Below are 15,903 nucleotides of genomic sequence, written 5' to 3' on the forward strand. Positions count from 1 at the left end.
CGTTGTGTCCATTTGGAGAGTGAACCAATGGACAGGAGATCTCTCTGTAACTGTAAAAATAAACAAACAAATAAGTCAATCAATCTTTGAGAAGAGAGAGTGCAAGAGAAATTCAAGTGGTGGCTTCTATGGGATGAGATTGTTTGTACATTTGCTTACCAAAAGAGATAGAAAAATATTTGTGAATATACTGAACTTTCCTCAGAATTGTGTGCCATTGTTTTTGGGTTTCTAATCAATGACGTGCTTGTACATTCAGAATGGTATGACTTCTTTTAAACTTAATCCAAGGGGTGACATGTGAGAAGTATGTTAGTGCTTAGCTGACTGTAAACAGAAGGCTCAAGTCTGTGAATGTGGAGTTAAGTGCTTCAGGTTTACATCTCATTCAGCATACAGCCAGCTGTCTTACAGTAATTAGAGATAGGACAGGCAGAATTTCAGGAAATTAAATCCATTATCTTAGATTTCTATTTTGTCCTGAAACATCTCCTTTTGCCACCCAAGATGCTAATTGATGAGGGTTTTTTTTTCTTTGCTTTACATCTTTTTATTGTTTTTTGTGTTTAAGCTTTTCTTTCTTTATTTGAGAGGCAGACATAGGGAGACAGATGGACAGACTGAGCTGCCAGACTATGATTCACACCCCACATGCCTGCAAAGGTTGGGGCTGAAGCCAGGAGAACTCACTGCTGTCTACCTGGGTGCACAGTAGCAGGAAGCTGGGACCAGTAGCTGGAGCCAGGGATCAAGCCCAGGTACTCAGCTGTGAAATGGAGGTGTCTTAACCACCAGCTTAAACACTCTCCCCAGTTTTACATCTTTTTTATCTGCCAACCCTACCTCACTGGAAGATGGCAATGAACAACAGAATGTTCACAACGAACCATAATATGCAAGCAGAAAGAGAAAAGAAGTGAAACGTGGGGTTAACACCACACAGAAACTTGTTGCCAGATTATGAATTACCAAATAACAACAGAAGTAACTTTGAAAGATCAAATAAAAAGTTGAAATTATAGGGCCCAGTGGGTTACATCAGGAATAGTACTACTCATCTCCTTAAAATAATACTCTTGTTTTCTTTTCTAGAAAGAAAAGAAGGGGTTGTTGAAATTGCTCTCTAGCGCCTCCACCAAACGGAAGCCCCGCATATCCCCTCCGGCATCCCCCACCCTGGAAGTGGAGCTGGGGGGCAGCGAGTTGCCCCTGCAGGGAGCAGTGGGTCCTGAGCTGCCATTAGGGGGCGGCCACGGGAGGGCTGGCTCCTGCGCCTTGGACGGAGAGGGCCCAGTGGCAGCGTCGGCCGTAGGGGCGGCCCTTGCCCAGGATGCTTTTCATCGGAAGACCAGCTCCCTGGACTCTGCTGTCCCCATCGCTCCCCCTCCTCGGCAGGCATGCTCCTCCCTGGGGCCTGTCATGAATGAGTCTAGGCCTGTTGTTTGTGAAAGGTGAGTGCAGTGTCGTTCCAGGAGAAACCTAACAGATGAGTATGTTGGAACTTTCTTGGCTGATATTATGTTTTTCCATATTCTAATTTTTAAGCTGTATTTGTAATAATAAGCAAGTACTAATTTTCTTTTACCATTCACCACAACACCCTAATTTTCCCTTTTGTCTCACGTCTCTTCCCCGGGTTAGGCTTCCAGCCTTCTTTTCCTTTGTTTTCCCCATTCGGCCGCTACAGGACTGTCCAGCTGAACTCTGGCGGTCACTGGAGCCTGGTTCATTTCACGTCCATCTTCTTGTTTCTATCCCAGCACCAGCAGCTGCTCCCGGGTTTTACTCTGCTTGTTTTATTAAAGGCTCACATCATTATCTGCTGGTTGCAAAGCAAGTGGGGAATTCTGTGAGCCAAGAGAGTTCTGTCCTTTGCCTCCTGAGGCAGAAGGGTATGGCTAAGCTCTTGGTCCCAGTTCTGGCTCTACTTCTGTGACTCAGTGGCTTGGTTCAATTACACTCCGGATAATGAGCCCTGTTTTTGTGATTCTGTCTTTGAATATTCATTACAGAGGGGCGTGGTTCAGTTAATACAAGCCCTTGAGTTTCTTAGGAATGTTTTGCAGAAGGAAAATACATTTCTTTTTATTTTTTTTGACAGGCAGAGTAGACAGTGAGAGAGAGAGAGACAGAGAGAAAGGTCTTCCTTTTCCGTTGGTTCACCCCCCAGTGGCCGCTGCGGCTGGTGCGCTGTGGCCGGCGCACCGCACTGATCGGAAGCCAGGAGCCAGATGCTTCTCCTAGTCTCCCATGCGGGTACAGGGCCCAAGGACCTGGGCCATCCTCCACTGCACTCCCGGGCCACAGCAGAGAGCTGGCCTGGAAGAGGAGCAACCGGGACAGAATCCGCGCCCCGACCGGGACTAGAACCCTGTGTGCCGGTGCCGCTAGGCGGAGGATTAACCTATTGAGCCACGGCGCCGGCCAGAAAATACATTTCATAAGGCAAACATCTACTAGGATTATACAAACTAAAAAGTGAAATTGTTTGTTGTACACGAAAACATCATAAAGTGCACTGAAAACAACAGACAATTTTTACATAACACGTAAATAGATGAACATTTGTTTTCAGTGTCATCTGTTTTATTGTTTCTGTAAGCTTCATTCCCTCTGTACCTGAATTTCATAAACAAAGCAGTTTTCTAATTTGTGGAAATGTTACTGTTTGGGTAGCATTTTCCATGTTGCTGGTTTGAAATCCTACCATAAAGGGTTACACACTGAAATGCCTACATTCACCTTACCTCTGGATTTCAGACGGAGCCTTGTGAATGTTAATACTCACCAAAATCTTGGTCCTCATTCCTAGGATTTTTGGCACACTTTTTCACTTGAAAAAAGACTATGAAAAACTGAAAAAAAAAAAAAAAACCTTTAAACAATCAAGTGTATTAAGTTCAGAGTATACACTTTATCATATATTTTTGTAGTGATGTGAAACAATTTTCTATAGATCTCATCCTTCCAAAACTAGACTGGAAATGAGACATTGCCCTAAAAGTGTTCCCTCTCTCCAGATGAAATCATCCCATCCTCTCTGTCATTGTTGTGCTCTTAGAAAAGCTTTGAAATTTCCTGCGAGTTCACTTCATCTTCATTCTGAGCACTGCTCTGCTTTCCAGGGACAGCGCCTGCCATCCCTGGAGTTAGTCTACTTACTTGTTTACTTTCTTTTGGTCACAGAGCCTCCCTGTGTGCCTGCAGGCATTGATCTGCCATGCTCCCTTCATGCCTGGAGGCACTCCCTGTCATGGGTGGCATTTGTGTGACTGTCTGGAGTGACGCTTCACTTTGCCCAGTTCCCCCTAGGCGCTGGCTCTGGGACCGCTGCCCCCCTGCTCGCCCCACTCGGCGTTCCTTTTCAGCTGCCAGATGTCCTCAATCGCGGTAGCGTCTGCATTCCAGCCCCTTTCTAGTAGAGCAGCTCATTTCCAACAGCAGGCTCCTGCTGTTCAGTGCGTCGGAAGAGGAGAACTCGCTAAGGCGGACAGGTGATGGCGTTTCAGGGAGCACGGGACGCACATCAGATAGGGAATGGCAAGAACTTAATGACGGGACAGATGGGCACGGGCACTCTGGAATTCTCTGGCAGGTTTGCCTAGAACCATTTCGATTTTTACATGTGGGAAAGGGGTCTTTGGAGAAGATTTCTGCCCAAGTTCATATTTTTATAATCCATTATTCTAATAGCCAGCCTGTCCAACATTCCACAGTCCTTTGCTTTCAGATAATGATAGTAATAGGTTTATTCAGCTTGGGTTTTTAGGTCTGCCTAACTGTGAAATCAACAGAAAAGGCTAGCATAGGAAAATCTTGTACTCTCCACTGTGAATGGAAGTTTTTGGTTAATAGAAAGCTACCAAATATGTAATTTAGGGATTACCTGCTTTCTTATTTCGAAAATTTGAACACACCAAAAAGTACTTCATGCTAAAAATGAAGGAAGGATTAACTTCCACATTCGTGTGATTCAGAAAACATTCCAGTATCTTACAACCCCCTGCTTCACAATATTAAACACCAGCAGCTCCTGCCCTGGCGAAAATGCAGAAGCCCAGTTTCTCTTTAGAACTGTTACCGGTAGAATTTCATAAGGCTATTTTTTAAAGTATAATATTGGAACAAGTGGAGCTAGGATTCTTCTACAGATTATAATGAGAAGAAGCATAAGGTTTCTGCCCAAACCATGACCCTGTCCCATATACCTAAAGTAAAAGAATATGAGTCGAGCAGCCGGTGCTGTCAGTGGGAAGATGCATTGGCACGATATAAAGACTTAAGCAATCCCATAATAAGGAAGAATGAAACATGAAGTGTGTTGACAGGTCTTAGTGTCAGCCGCAAGAATCCTCTGAGGAACAAAGGGATTCTTTTGTGTTTGTCAGAAAGGCTGAAAAAAACAAGCAAGAAATAGCACTATATCCTAGAGGCAGAAAATGTATAATTGATGACAGCAGAAATAATAGAACAAGGATTTTAGGCTGTGTTTTAGGGGATTGAGAAAAAAAATTAGGAAATTGTAGTGAGAAGAAATAAAATGTTTCAGACAGGATGGCAAATATAGTATGTGTGACAGGTATTTTTTTTTTCTTTTCCTAAAAATAACAAATATAAAAGGTTTAGGTAGACACAGTAAGTCATCTCTGAATATATTTTTAAGTTTAGGAATTAAACTGATAACTGCATACCTATAAACCTGTCTTATAAATTGGAAAAGAACATATGATCTTTGATCAGGGATTAAGCTAGAATACTTGGAAACATACAAATTGGATAGAGATAGATTTACAGAAAGGCAGGCAGGCTTAACCAGCATGATTAATTTCTTTGAGTCAGTGACAATGAACCCACTGGGTAAAGCAATGGACATAATTTACTTGGACTTTGAGCAAACTACAAAGCGAGCTAGTATGGTTTTGCCAGTAAAATACTTAATTGGATATTAGATTGCTGTGGCAACTGGCAGAAAGCAGCAAATGGTTACTCACCCAGACCAGGGTGATGGACAGCGTGCCTCCCAGAGCCACAGGGGGGCCAACTGGGGCTATACCAGGGAAAATTAGAAACGAAAAGGTGTGAACTCCAGAGAACACCAGAGAGGCCATATGAAGCAAATGAAGGTTTATACTAATTAAAGATTGCAAATGCCTATTCTGATGGAAGCTAGGATACCAAAGCCCAAACCCAAAAGACTGGCTTCAGATATCGGTGGAGCTTCTTTATATAATAACAGACTCTTGAATTCCACTTTGGTAGCTATCAGCAAAAGCTGAGTTATGGTCACAAAGCCACCAGGAGACAGAGACCCTTTCAGGGCCAAGTCTGTGTGCCATAGCACAGCGTGCTTTGTTCAAAGGGAGGAAGGGTTATTTTAAGCAACAAAGGTGCCAGTCAGCTTTGTGCATTTCTGTCTTTTAAAACTAATGTTTACATTAGTTTTGTTGATTTATGCATTTGTTAATTTTATTTTTTTGAAATTATGGGAAATAATATATAATGTATCATTTTTTTGAAGTATGCAATTCAGCAACATTATAAGGACAAAGGAGTCTTCAAAAAGTTCATGGAAATGCATATTATTAAACTATGCATGGATTTCAAAATTTTTTTGTGGCAAAATTAGTTTTTTTTGTTTTGTTTTATTTTTGGATAGACAGACAGGCAGATGGACAGAGAGAGCTCCTTTCCGTAGATTCATTCCCGAAATGCCTGCAATGGTCTGGGCAGGGCCAAGGCTGAGGCCAGGAGCAGGGAACTCAATCTAAGTCTCCCTTGTTGGTGGCAGGAACCCAGGTTCTGAGCCATCCCTGCTGTCTCCAGGAGGTACATCAGCAGAATACTAGAGTTAGCAGCCAAGTGTTGAACCCAGGTTTTCTGATGTGGGACACAGGCATCCTAGCTAATATCTTATAAGCCAAACACCCACCCCTAAACTTATTCTTAGTTCTGTTTTTCAATGAAACTTCAGAAGTACCCTGTATATTCACATTGTTGTAGTGTAGTCATTCACCCATTGTCAATCTCTAGACATTTTTCATCACCCCAAACTGGAACTCCATATCCTCGTAAGCAGTAACTCCCATTTCTCCTCTCCTAGCCCACAAAATGACCATTCTACTTTCTGTCTCTCTGAATAGCAGTTCTGGGTTCCTCAAAAGCACAGTCATATAACAGTTGTCCTTTTGTGGACAAATTTCACTTAGCCTGTATTTTTAAGGTGCTTTCATGTTGTAATGTGTCAGAGTTTCATTTCTTTTAAGGAAATTTGAACATTTTAAAAATAGTTTTATTATACAGTTAGGCCTTTTCATCATTCGGTATGCTTATTAAGAATCAGCACATGTGCTGTGGATAGTAGTATAAGGCATATAAAGTGAATTTCGCATCATCTCACCCCTCAAGCAGATTATGGTCTGGTGGAATAAATGAGACAGGGACACAGATGGTAATAATACAATGTAGACTGCTAAATGCCATAAGAAATATACATGGAAGCCTCTGGGATTTAGTCAAGCATGAAATTACTTCCAGCCGTGGGGCAAAGGATTTCACAGGGGAGAATTGGAGCCAGGCATTGAGAGATTGATAGGGTGTGGATGGGCAGATATTGTCAAAGGGAATTCCCAATGGAAGGAATCATTTGAGCCAGTTTAAAGTAGGAGAAGTAAAGTCCCATCTCTAGGGGATATGTTCAGGCTTAAAGGGGTGTTTGGTACATTCATGGAGATAATAGTAGCTCTGCTTTAAAGAGAGATTAAGGCCAGGATCATTGAAAGCTTTGCCTACTAGGATGAGGATTAACCTTACTCACAGGCACTGGAAAATGAACGATGATTTTTCGGCAATAGGTAGCTATCAATAGAGCCACCACTTAAGAAAATTAATATGCAAGTTCTGTGTAGAATGTATTGGGGAAAGGAGAGATTGAGGAAGAAAAGGACAGGTGGATGATTTTGTCCAGATGGAAGGTAATGAGGTCATCAACCAGGATGGTAACAATGAGAGTGAAAAGGGTACAGATTTTGAAGGTGGATCAGCAGGTCCCACGGATGTCATGGGAGAATAATCGTTGGCTCCTGAGGTTCAGAACTGCTCTGAAGCCCTATTCATATAAAGACAAGCATAATCCCAGTGAGGTGTAGGGTGGAGCAGCAGATGGAAGAGGCCCTGCAGCTGTGCCCTGCATCTGTGTGTTGGTCTGTAAACATTCTACTTGGCACCGCCTTTCAGTGCCTGAGACAGTTGGCCAGTTGTGCCCAGTTTTTGGCCTCATGTGTCTGCACTAAACTCTCTGTGCAGACTGCCTCGCAAGGCCCAAGGCAGCACGAGAGCTGGGAGATTCCTGAGTCCAGTCTGTTACTGCTACACCTGGTAGTCTTCACAGGATGGAGACTGTGTCACAGTTTCCATTATGCACATGGTTTCTCTTTCCACCCCCCCAGAGGTTTATAACTTAGCAATGAAAATGTGCTCCCACTGGGAACTTGGCAGGAAGATTGTGTTCTCAGCCCAGCAGCAGTTCAAGTTCAAAAAAAATTGTTTGACAAAATTGGTTTAGTGCATTTTATAAAATGCAAATATTAATCTAATTCACTTCAAGATTTTCAGAACTACTTTTTTTCCCATTTCACCTTTAAGGCAGCTCATAGAAAACCAGTAGGGAATACATCTCATGAAAAAACCTATTCTGAATATGTTTTGAGTCATTTATAGACTTTTTTCCAGAATTGTAAAGCTTTGCTTGAATTTTAACTCGCCCCAAATGGCAGTTACATCATTGTTTTTTACATGGATTCTGAGCATATTGGCATCAGACTTGAGAAATCTCATCTGGACCCTGCCTTCAGATAAGTCCGTGATGAAATTATTTGTTTTGCTCTTTAAGGATATCAGAGAAGAAATTCCAAAACCCTAACCATGTCATTCTGAAGTTTGTCAAGTCTCACTATCAGGAAATTCTAGCCTGCGTTTGCAGCCAGCCACTGAGTGGCCCATCCTCCTCCTAGGAGTCCCAGGCCCCGGGTCACACTAAGAGCTTTACACTTGCAATCACACTCTACTGCATGTTTTAAATGTTTGACTCATCTCAGCCATGTCCTGTAGATGAAGAAAACGACCTAAAACGTTGAGACGACTGGTCCAAAGTGAAGCTGCCTTGAACGACCTTTTTTTTTTTTTTTTTTTTTTTTTTTTTACAGGCAGAGTGGACAGTGAGAGAGACAGAGAGAAAGATCTTCCTTTTTGCCGTTGGTTCACCCTCCAATGGCTGGCACGCTGCAGCTGGCGCACCGCGCTGATCCGAAGCCAGGAGCCAGGTGCTTCTCCTGGTCTCCCATGCGGGTGCAGGGCCCAAGCACTTGGGCCATCCTCCACTGCACTCCCAGGCCACAGCAGAGAGCTGGCCTGGAAGAGGGGCAACCGGGATAGAATCCGGTGCCCTGACCGGGAGTAGAACCTGGTGTGCCGGCGCCGCTAGGTGGAAGATTAGCCTATTGAGCTGTGGTGCCGGCTAAACGACCTTAAAGACTGTCACCCCGCAGGCCAGGGCTTCTCTCAAAACTATGCCTCCTCCCTCATTCCATGCTTGATTGAACCCAAGCCTTATGGTCTTTAAATATTCATGTTTGAATTAGCGGAATGATAAACCAGGCTCTGTGCTGTGCTGTTGCTTCAGGTCTTGGAGAGTAATTTGGTCCCTGTGTCCACAGGAGTTCAGGAATTGTTTTAGCAGCGCTTACTTAGCCTTTGCAGCGTTTTGATGGACTGATAGTGCAGAACTCTTGCTATAGGCTTCCTTAATGTGAGTGGAATGGAGAGAGGTGAGGGAGCCAGGCTCTGATGGGTTTCAGTTGTTTCAAATTTGTACCATCATTTTTAAGCTGGAACATTTTTCACTTGCGGTTCAGAGTGGGTCCTGCGAGGTTATAAACTCAGTTTCTGACTTTGAGAACCAAATGAAAGGTGTAAACTCTGTGCTTGAATACTCCTTAGCATCAGAGAAAGATGTACCTCGGCTCTTATTAGTTATCTGTTGCCGTGTAACAACCATCCTACACGACCACTTTTCCTTCCCTTGGTTGGGAAAAAAGAAAGAAGGAGAGGAGAGATATAATATTGGAAAAACAGAGAAGGTTAAAAGGATATTGCATATACAATAAGTGACTTCTTTTTGGCTTCCCTGGCAGCTCACCATAATTCTGCATAGGGAGTCTCAGGAGAATGGAGGCAAGATAGATAATATTAAACCAGTAGGCTTCTGGGCTTTGTAGGCAATAACTATGCCTTTTCCCACTAATAGAAGTTGAAATCTTAGAAACAGACACAGGTATACCAGGGTGACAGAGATAAGAATGGCACCCTCGTTGGCTGGTGCTGGATTGCAGTTGGAGCCACTGCCCTCCCCTCCATGTTGACCTTGGAACAACCTTCCTGATGGAGGATCTTTGGAGAGATGGGCTCCTTCAGAATCACTGCCTCCCCCATATCAAACCCCAATGTAAGGATGTAGAGAGACAGACTTCCCAGACCTGCCTGTAGTAGGCAGGCCTGATCGTTGACCTCTGGCCCCTGACCCCTCTGTGCATACAACAAGGAAGCAGGCAGAACCCACTCAGCCTGTAGGGCTGAACTTACTGACTCAGCTGCTTCTCCCACTCAAATAAGTTCGCTCCTCTCTTCCTAGAGAAGAGGGGAGATGCAGAAATGGTTCTCCTGGGAAGTAGTGCAGAACTTCCCTTCTGGAAGTGGACAGAGATGGCTCTTCCTGTAAAGGTCACTCAGGCAAACAAATGCGGGCCATCAGTCATGGGCTGAGGGAGAGGCATGCGTTGTCTAGGAGGTTAAACTGCCAGTTGAGACACCTGCATCCCTGCTGGGAATGCCTGGGATTAAGTCCTGCCTCTGCTTCCAATCCAGCTTCCTGCTAAGTGCCTCTGAGGCAGCAGGTGATGGCTCGAGTACTTGGGCTCCTGCCACCCATGTGGGAGACCTGGATGGAGTTCCTGGCTCCTGGCTTTAGCCTGGCTGAGTCATGGCTATTGCAGGCATTTGGGAGAGTGAACCAGCAGCTGGAAGATTTCTCAGACTGTCCCTGTCTCTTTTTCACTCTGCCTTTCAAATAAATAAGTAAATCTTAAAAAATAAAATAATGGCTGATATGCATTCCCAAACTACATCTTTGCTAATACCAACTCTCTACTAAACAGAATAATTGTATTTCAAGCTGTTTTACAAACTCATAAAACAGTCATGCTATTTCTCTTTTTTTTTTGATGTTGAAGATTTATAAAGACTAATAATACACCATTATCTATCACCGCTTTGAAAAACCTTAACTAAAATCTCTCTTTTGTAGGCACAGGGTGGTGGTTTCCTATCCTCCTCAGAGTGAGGCAGAACTTGAACTGAAAGAAGGAGATATTGTGTTTGTTCATAAAAAACGAGAGGATGGCTGGTTCAAAGGCACATTACAACGTAATGGGAAAACTGGCCTTTTCCCGGGAAGCTTTGTGGAAAACATCTGAGGAGACCAGCGCTGAAAAGGCTTCACGTCACATCACACAACAAAATAGCACAACGCAATGTAATGGAAAGAGCACATCGTTAACTTCCGGGTGATCAGGAGCTGAGCGAAGGTTGGTGTGTAACTTCAGTTACACCAGTGAGCAGAGTGAAGGTGTCAGTGTGGGCTCTCGCACTCTGCATCTGATGTGGAAGGTGTGCCTTGTACTATCTTGTACCATACAGACAAAACCGTCTTTCGTTTTTTTTTTTCCCTAAAGGTATATAACTAAAATGGACAATTGTTTACAAGGCTTAACTAATTTATTTGCTTTTTTAAACTTGAAATTTTCTTGTAATAGATAAATTCTTTGGATTATGATTTTAAGAAATTATTAATTTATGAAGTGATAGCTAAGGAGAAGCTGGATTATCTCCTGTTGAGAGCAAGAGATTCTTTGAGAGCGACTGCGTCTTCCCCTCCCCAACAACCCCTGCCCCTACTGTTACACTTTGCTTCTTTGACACAGAAATTCCAGTTCTCTGATTTGGTTTTCCTCCTGGAGAAACCAAACATACAACTGAATCAGTAGCCGTGAAAACCTGGGGTGGGGAGACAGAGACTTGACGGAAGTTAGTGAATCTCTGTCTTTGTGGTTTGGCAAGAATCACCTTAAGACCTAGTCCTCAGTTTAGTTTTGTGGGTGTTTAATTTTCCTAGACTGAAATCAATGAAATGATGAGGAAGAATAAAGCACAACCTTTGAACAAAAATGTATTCATAAATATATGTACTTTCCTAACAGAAGCAGTTCAATTCATTGGTTGGAAAGTAGGGAAAATGGAAGTTGTACTCGTTGTCTGAGAATGGCTATGAAATGTCATTTCCCATTTTACCCCAAGTGGTCTGCATGCCCAGGACACAATAAAATGTTTGTGAGATAGTGGTGGTAAGTGATGCACTCGTGTTAAAGTCAAAGGCTGTAAGAAACACTGTGAAAAGTTGACATTCATCCATTGTGAATCTCCCCCACCACGTTGCATGTGTTGTTGGCGTCCCACAGTAATGTAGACTGTGCATGGTGTGTCTATGTCACTGCGGTTTCCTGCTGAGGTTAGTTTGCACTCAGAATTGACCGAGGCAGGTGGTGTAAACTAAACAGTATTCTCTTCTCTACCCCCAAAGCCACTGCTGACCAGCTTCTCTTGAGTGCACTTGCTCCTTCTCTGGTGAAGGCATCCAGTAGCCATTACACAAGTCCTTAATAAAAATGCTCTTTCATTTCCTGCCAGCAGACTGACATGAGCATGAGCTTTTCTGGGAGATGCCCCGTGACTGTTCTGGGGAAGCTCTGGAAGGCTTGACGGGAGTGGATGTGCCCACACCTTACAATTGTGGCAGGATGCAGCTGAACCCATCTTTTTATATCCACACTTTGATGTCATTGGCCTCTCCCACCAGTTTCATTACGGTGCCATGCAGTTGTGGGTCTGGGTAGTTCTGGAAACAAAAGGAGGGAAGATAGCCTGGTAGGGAATAAGATTGTTAGTACAGTTTTCTCATGGGAAATAAATAATTTTTTTTTTTTTACTTTAAAGAATTAAAACTGGGAAATAGAAACATGAACTGAAGTCTTCTTATAAAGGAAGACGTTTCATGGTCTTAAAGAAATATGTGGTTGAAAGTGGAATCATTCCTAAAGTAACTTTTTTTTTATAAAACACTGTACATTATTATGTTCTTGTGTGTTGAATTTTTAAAAAAAAACTTCAATATTCATGTAATATATAAAGGGTTGGTGAAATGAACTTTAGAAAAAAAGCTGACATCAGCTTTCATTTGTGTAAGTTGACACCAATGTGTCATAATATTCTTTATTTTGGGAAAATTAGTGTATTTTATAAAAATTTTAAAAAGTAAAAAGACTACTACAGGTTAAGATAATTTTTTACCTGTCTTCTCCATATTTTAAGCTATGTGATTGAAGTACCTCTGTTAATAGTTTCCTGGTATAAAGTTGGTTAAAATATCATCTGTTAATAGATCATTAGGTAATATAATGTATGGGTTTTCTATTGGTTTTTTGGAGACAGTAGATGGAGATTTTGTAACAAGGGCTTGTTACACAGTGATGTGGTAATGATAAAATTGCAATTTATCATTCCTTTTCATGTTAATAATTTGAGGACTGGATAAAAGGTTTCAAGATTAAACTTTGATGTTCAACCTTTATGTGTTTCTTGTGTCAATCCTTAAAACTTTGCTCTTTTTTTTTTTTAAACCTAGGACATTTTTGACTTAATTTCTACTTCATGAAAGTATCTCATAAAAGTATCTTCATAAAATGCATCTCAGACAGAAGATGTCTACAGCAATCAACTTTATGTTTGTGATACAGTTAATCTCTTCAGCTAACAAAATTTATTCCCTGGGTTCCCCAAGGAATTAGAGTCTTCTTAAAAGTATGGAGTCTTACAAGGTACTATTTAACCTTTCTGCCCCCACTCCTTCTTTAGGATTACTAAAATAGCCTAGTGAGAGCTAGAAGTTGGCTTATCCACAGAGGACTGGCAGAGCTGTCCCAACCAGGTAGTGACCAGTAGGTCTCAGCATCTCTTAGGAACCTCCTCTTGGGGTTCACCATCAGTCTAATGTTCCATGAAATGAAAGCACTGTGTAAGTCATGTTAAAAGGACATTTTCCTATTAACTTTCAGTTACTATCAAGTTACTTATCAGAATTAAAGATCAGGAATTCCAAGTTGTTTTACTACAGTTTTGCAAAAAAAAGCTACTTTTGTAATCACCTGGGCAAGTGAATTGTTACTAGTTTCCTCCTGTTACTGCCCTGTCTACCCCAGTGGGTGGAGGTGGGGAGCAGAGGAGATAACGTCATTGTTTTGAAAAGTGCCATTTTAATATGTAGCTTTAATTCATCTTGGTTTCAAATATTTCATCTTATTTGTCTGATGTGTAGGATATAATGCCCTCCTGGGCTTAATAGGTTTGGAAGGAACAAATTGTGATTATGTTTCCAACTGCTATGCATTTAATTTTCTGTTCCTGTGATAATACAATAACATTTTCATACCCCTAGAAGTTTAGGTGAATGTCAATGCAGAACTGTAAACAATATTAGAAGTCAAGTTTGTGAAGTGCATTTGGTAGATGTTTGTGCAACTCCTTGTGTATATCCATATGAAATGTTTAAAAGTGTATTTTGAACCAGTTAAGCTATGTCCTTATCAAAATAGCATCCTACTAAAATTACATCTTTCCAAGAAAAATAATTTGCCAATCTACCAAAATAAACAGGAGGATATTTATGAAAGGGGTTAGCCAACAACCAGGCCCAGCAAAGGGGTATAACCGTCACTAACTTCTGTGACTCAGGGCTGTCATAGGCTATGCTGGAAGTCTTTGCCTCTGTTCTTATTAATTGTCACCTGTGACAGGAAGGAGCTGTTTCAGTTCACCAGCCAATGTGAACAAGGACAGTTTTAAAATAACTCCTCTGTGGTCTGCACATGAACATTCCTTTGATTCTCTTTGTGCTTCCTATTAATAACTTCCTGATTTGGCTGTTTAGATTTCCATTTCAGGAACGCCACGTGGCTCTCACTCAGTGCAAATTCTCAGGGCACTGCCATGATCCAGACTCCCAGCCCCATGTTGAAGGGACCTAGAGTTAGCATTAATCTTGGAACTCCCATTCAGTGCTATTATTAAAACATGGGAAATCTTCAAAGATAATGGAATTATCCCAGTCAGTAATCAGTGAGTGAGCTACCGCTGGTATTACTTACAGCTTAGATAAGAAATGTGGTCCCAAGAGGTCTTTGAAGTTGAATCTTCTAAGGTCTATATCCTCTTAAAAATACTAGGAAAAACCAGGAAAAATGATAAAGAAGACTTTCCTAAATATGGGGTATATTTGCGTATCAAAGATGTGCTCCCTACTGGACCCTTTGTAATCTAAGCATTGGCTGGCTCCCAAAGGAGCAGTCTTCACTCAACTACAAAAGTTTTTAAAATGTCAAAACATCATAACATACAAAACATTTTAAAAATATTTGTAAGGGGCCGGTGCTGTGGTACAGCAGAATAAAGCCCCGGTTTGCAGCTTTGGCATCCCATATGGGCGCTGGTTCAAGTCCCGGCTGCTCCTCTTCCATCCAGCTCTCTGCTATGGCCTAGGAAAGCAATAGAAAATGGCCCAAGTCCTTGGGTCCCTGCACCCACATGGGAGGCCTGGAAGAAGCTCCTGGCTTCAGATTGATACAGCTCCAGCTGTTGTGGCCATCTGGAGAGTGAACTGGAGGATGAAAGACCTTTTTCTTTTCTTTTCTTTTTTTTTGACAGAGTGGATAGTGAGAGAGAGACAGAGACAAAGGTCTTCCTTTGCTGTTGGTTCACCCTCCAATGGCCGCTGCGGCCAGCGCATTGCGCCAATCCGAAGCCAGGAGCCAGGTGCTTCTCCTGGTCTCCCATGGGGTGCAGGGCCCAAGTACTTGGGCCATCCTCCACTGCCTTCCTGGGCCATAGCAGAGAGCTGGCCTGGAAGAGGGGCAACCAGGATAGAATCCGGCGCCCCAACCGGGACTAGAACCCGGTGTGCCAGCACCGCAAGGCAGAGGATTAGCCTGTTGAGCCACAGCGCCGGCCGAAAGACCTTTTTCTCTTGGCTTCTGCCTCTGCCTCTTTGTAACTGTCTTTCAAATATATAAATATAAATAAACAAATTTTTTAAAAAATTAATAAAAATATTTGTAAGACAAGCCATAAGGCATCCATTTTATTTTAATTTTCTTTTGACAGATTGAGTTAGGCAGTGAGAGAAAGAGAGATAGAATGCCTGAAACAACTGGAACGGAACTCTTATAAATGGCCTTGTGTTTGAAATCATGGCCCTTGTCAGCAGCTCCTGCCTTCCAGGCAGTTACCACTTTCCTATTTATTTATTTATTTATTTGACAGGTAGAGTTATAGACAGTGAGAGAGAGACAGAGAGAAAGGTCTTCCTTCCGTTGGTTCACCCCGAAATGGCTGTTACGAAGCTAGGAGCCAGGTGCCTCCTCCTGGCCTCCCATGTGGGTGCAGGTGCCCAAGCACTTGGGCCATCACCCACTGCCCTCCCGGGCCACAGCAGAGAGCTGGACTGGAAGAGGAGCAACCGGGACCAGAACCTGGCGCCCACATGGGATGCCGGCACCACAGGCGGAGGATTAACCAAGTGAGCCACGGCACCAGCCCCGCCATAAGGCAATCTTAAAGATGGAAGACATTACTACTATGTTAGAGAAAGAAAGCTGACAATTCATCAAAAATGAAATGAAATTCAAACATGTTAAAAGAAATTCCACTGAGGCTGGCACTGTGGCACAGCAGGTTAACGCCCTG

General features: G+C 42.6%; 1 protein-coding gene across 3 annotated transcripts in view; it reads left to right on the plus strand.

Annotated features, from left to right (window-relative positions):
- Positions 1–12,697, plus strand: part of SH3RF1 (SH3 domain containing ring finger 1) — a 199,986-nt gene extending 187,289 nt beyond the window's left edge. For all 3 annotated transcript variants that reach the window (XM_062213278.1, XM_062213279.1, XM_062213280.1), the window contains 2 exons: positions 1,093–1,451; positions 10,358–12,697. In XM_062213278.1, the coding sequence (XP_062069262.1) occupies positions 1,093–1,451; positions 10,358–10,526 (528 nt within the window). In that variant the 3' untranslated portion in view covers positions 10,527–12,697. The remainder of the gene's footprint in view (positions 1–1,092; positions 1,452–10,357) is intronic.
- Positions 12,698–15,903: the final 3,206 nt, after the last annotated feature.

This window comes from Lepus europaeus, chromosome 16 (assembly GCF_033115175.1).
Source record: "Lepus europaeus isolate LE1 chromosome 16, mLepTim1.pri, whole genome shotgun sequence".
NCBI lineage: Eukaryota > Metazoa > Chordata > Mammalia > Lagomorpha > Leporidae > Lepus > Lepus europaeus.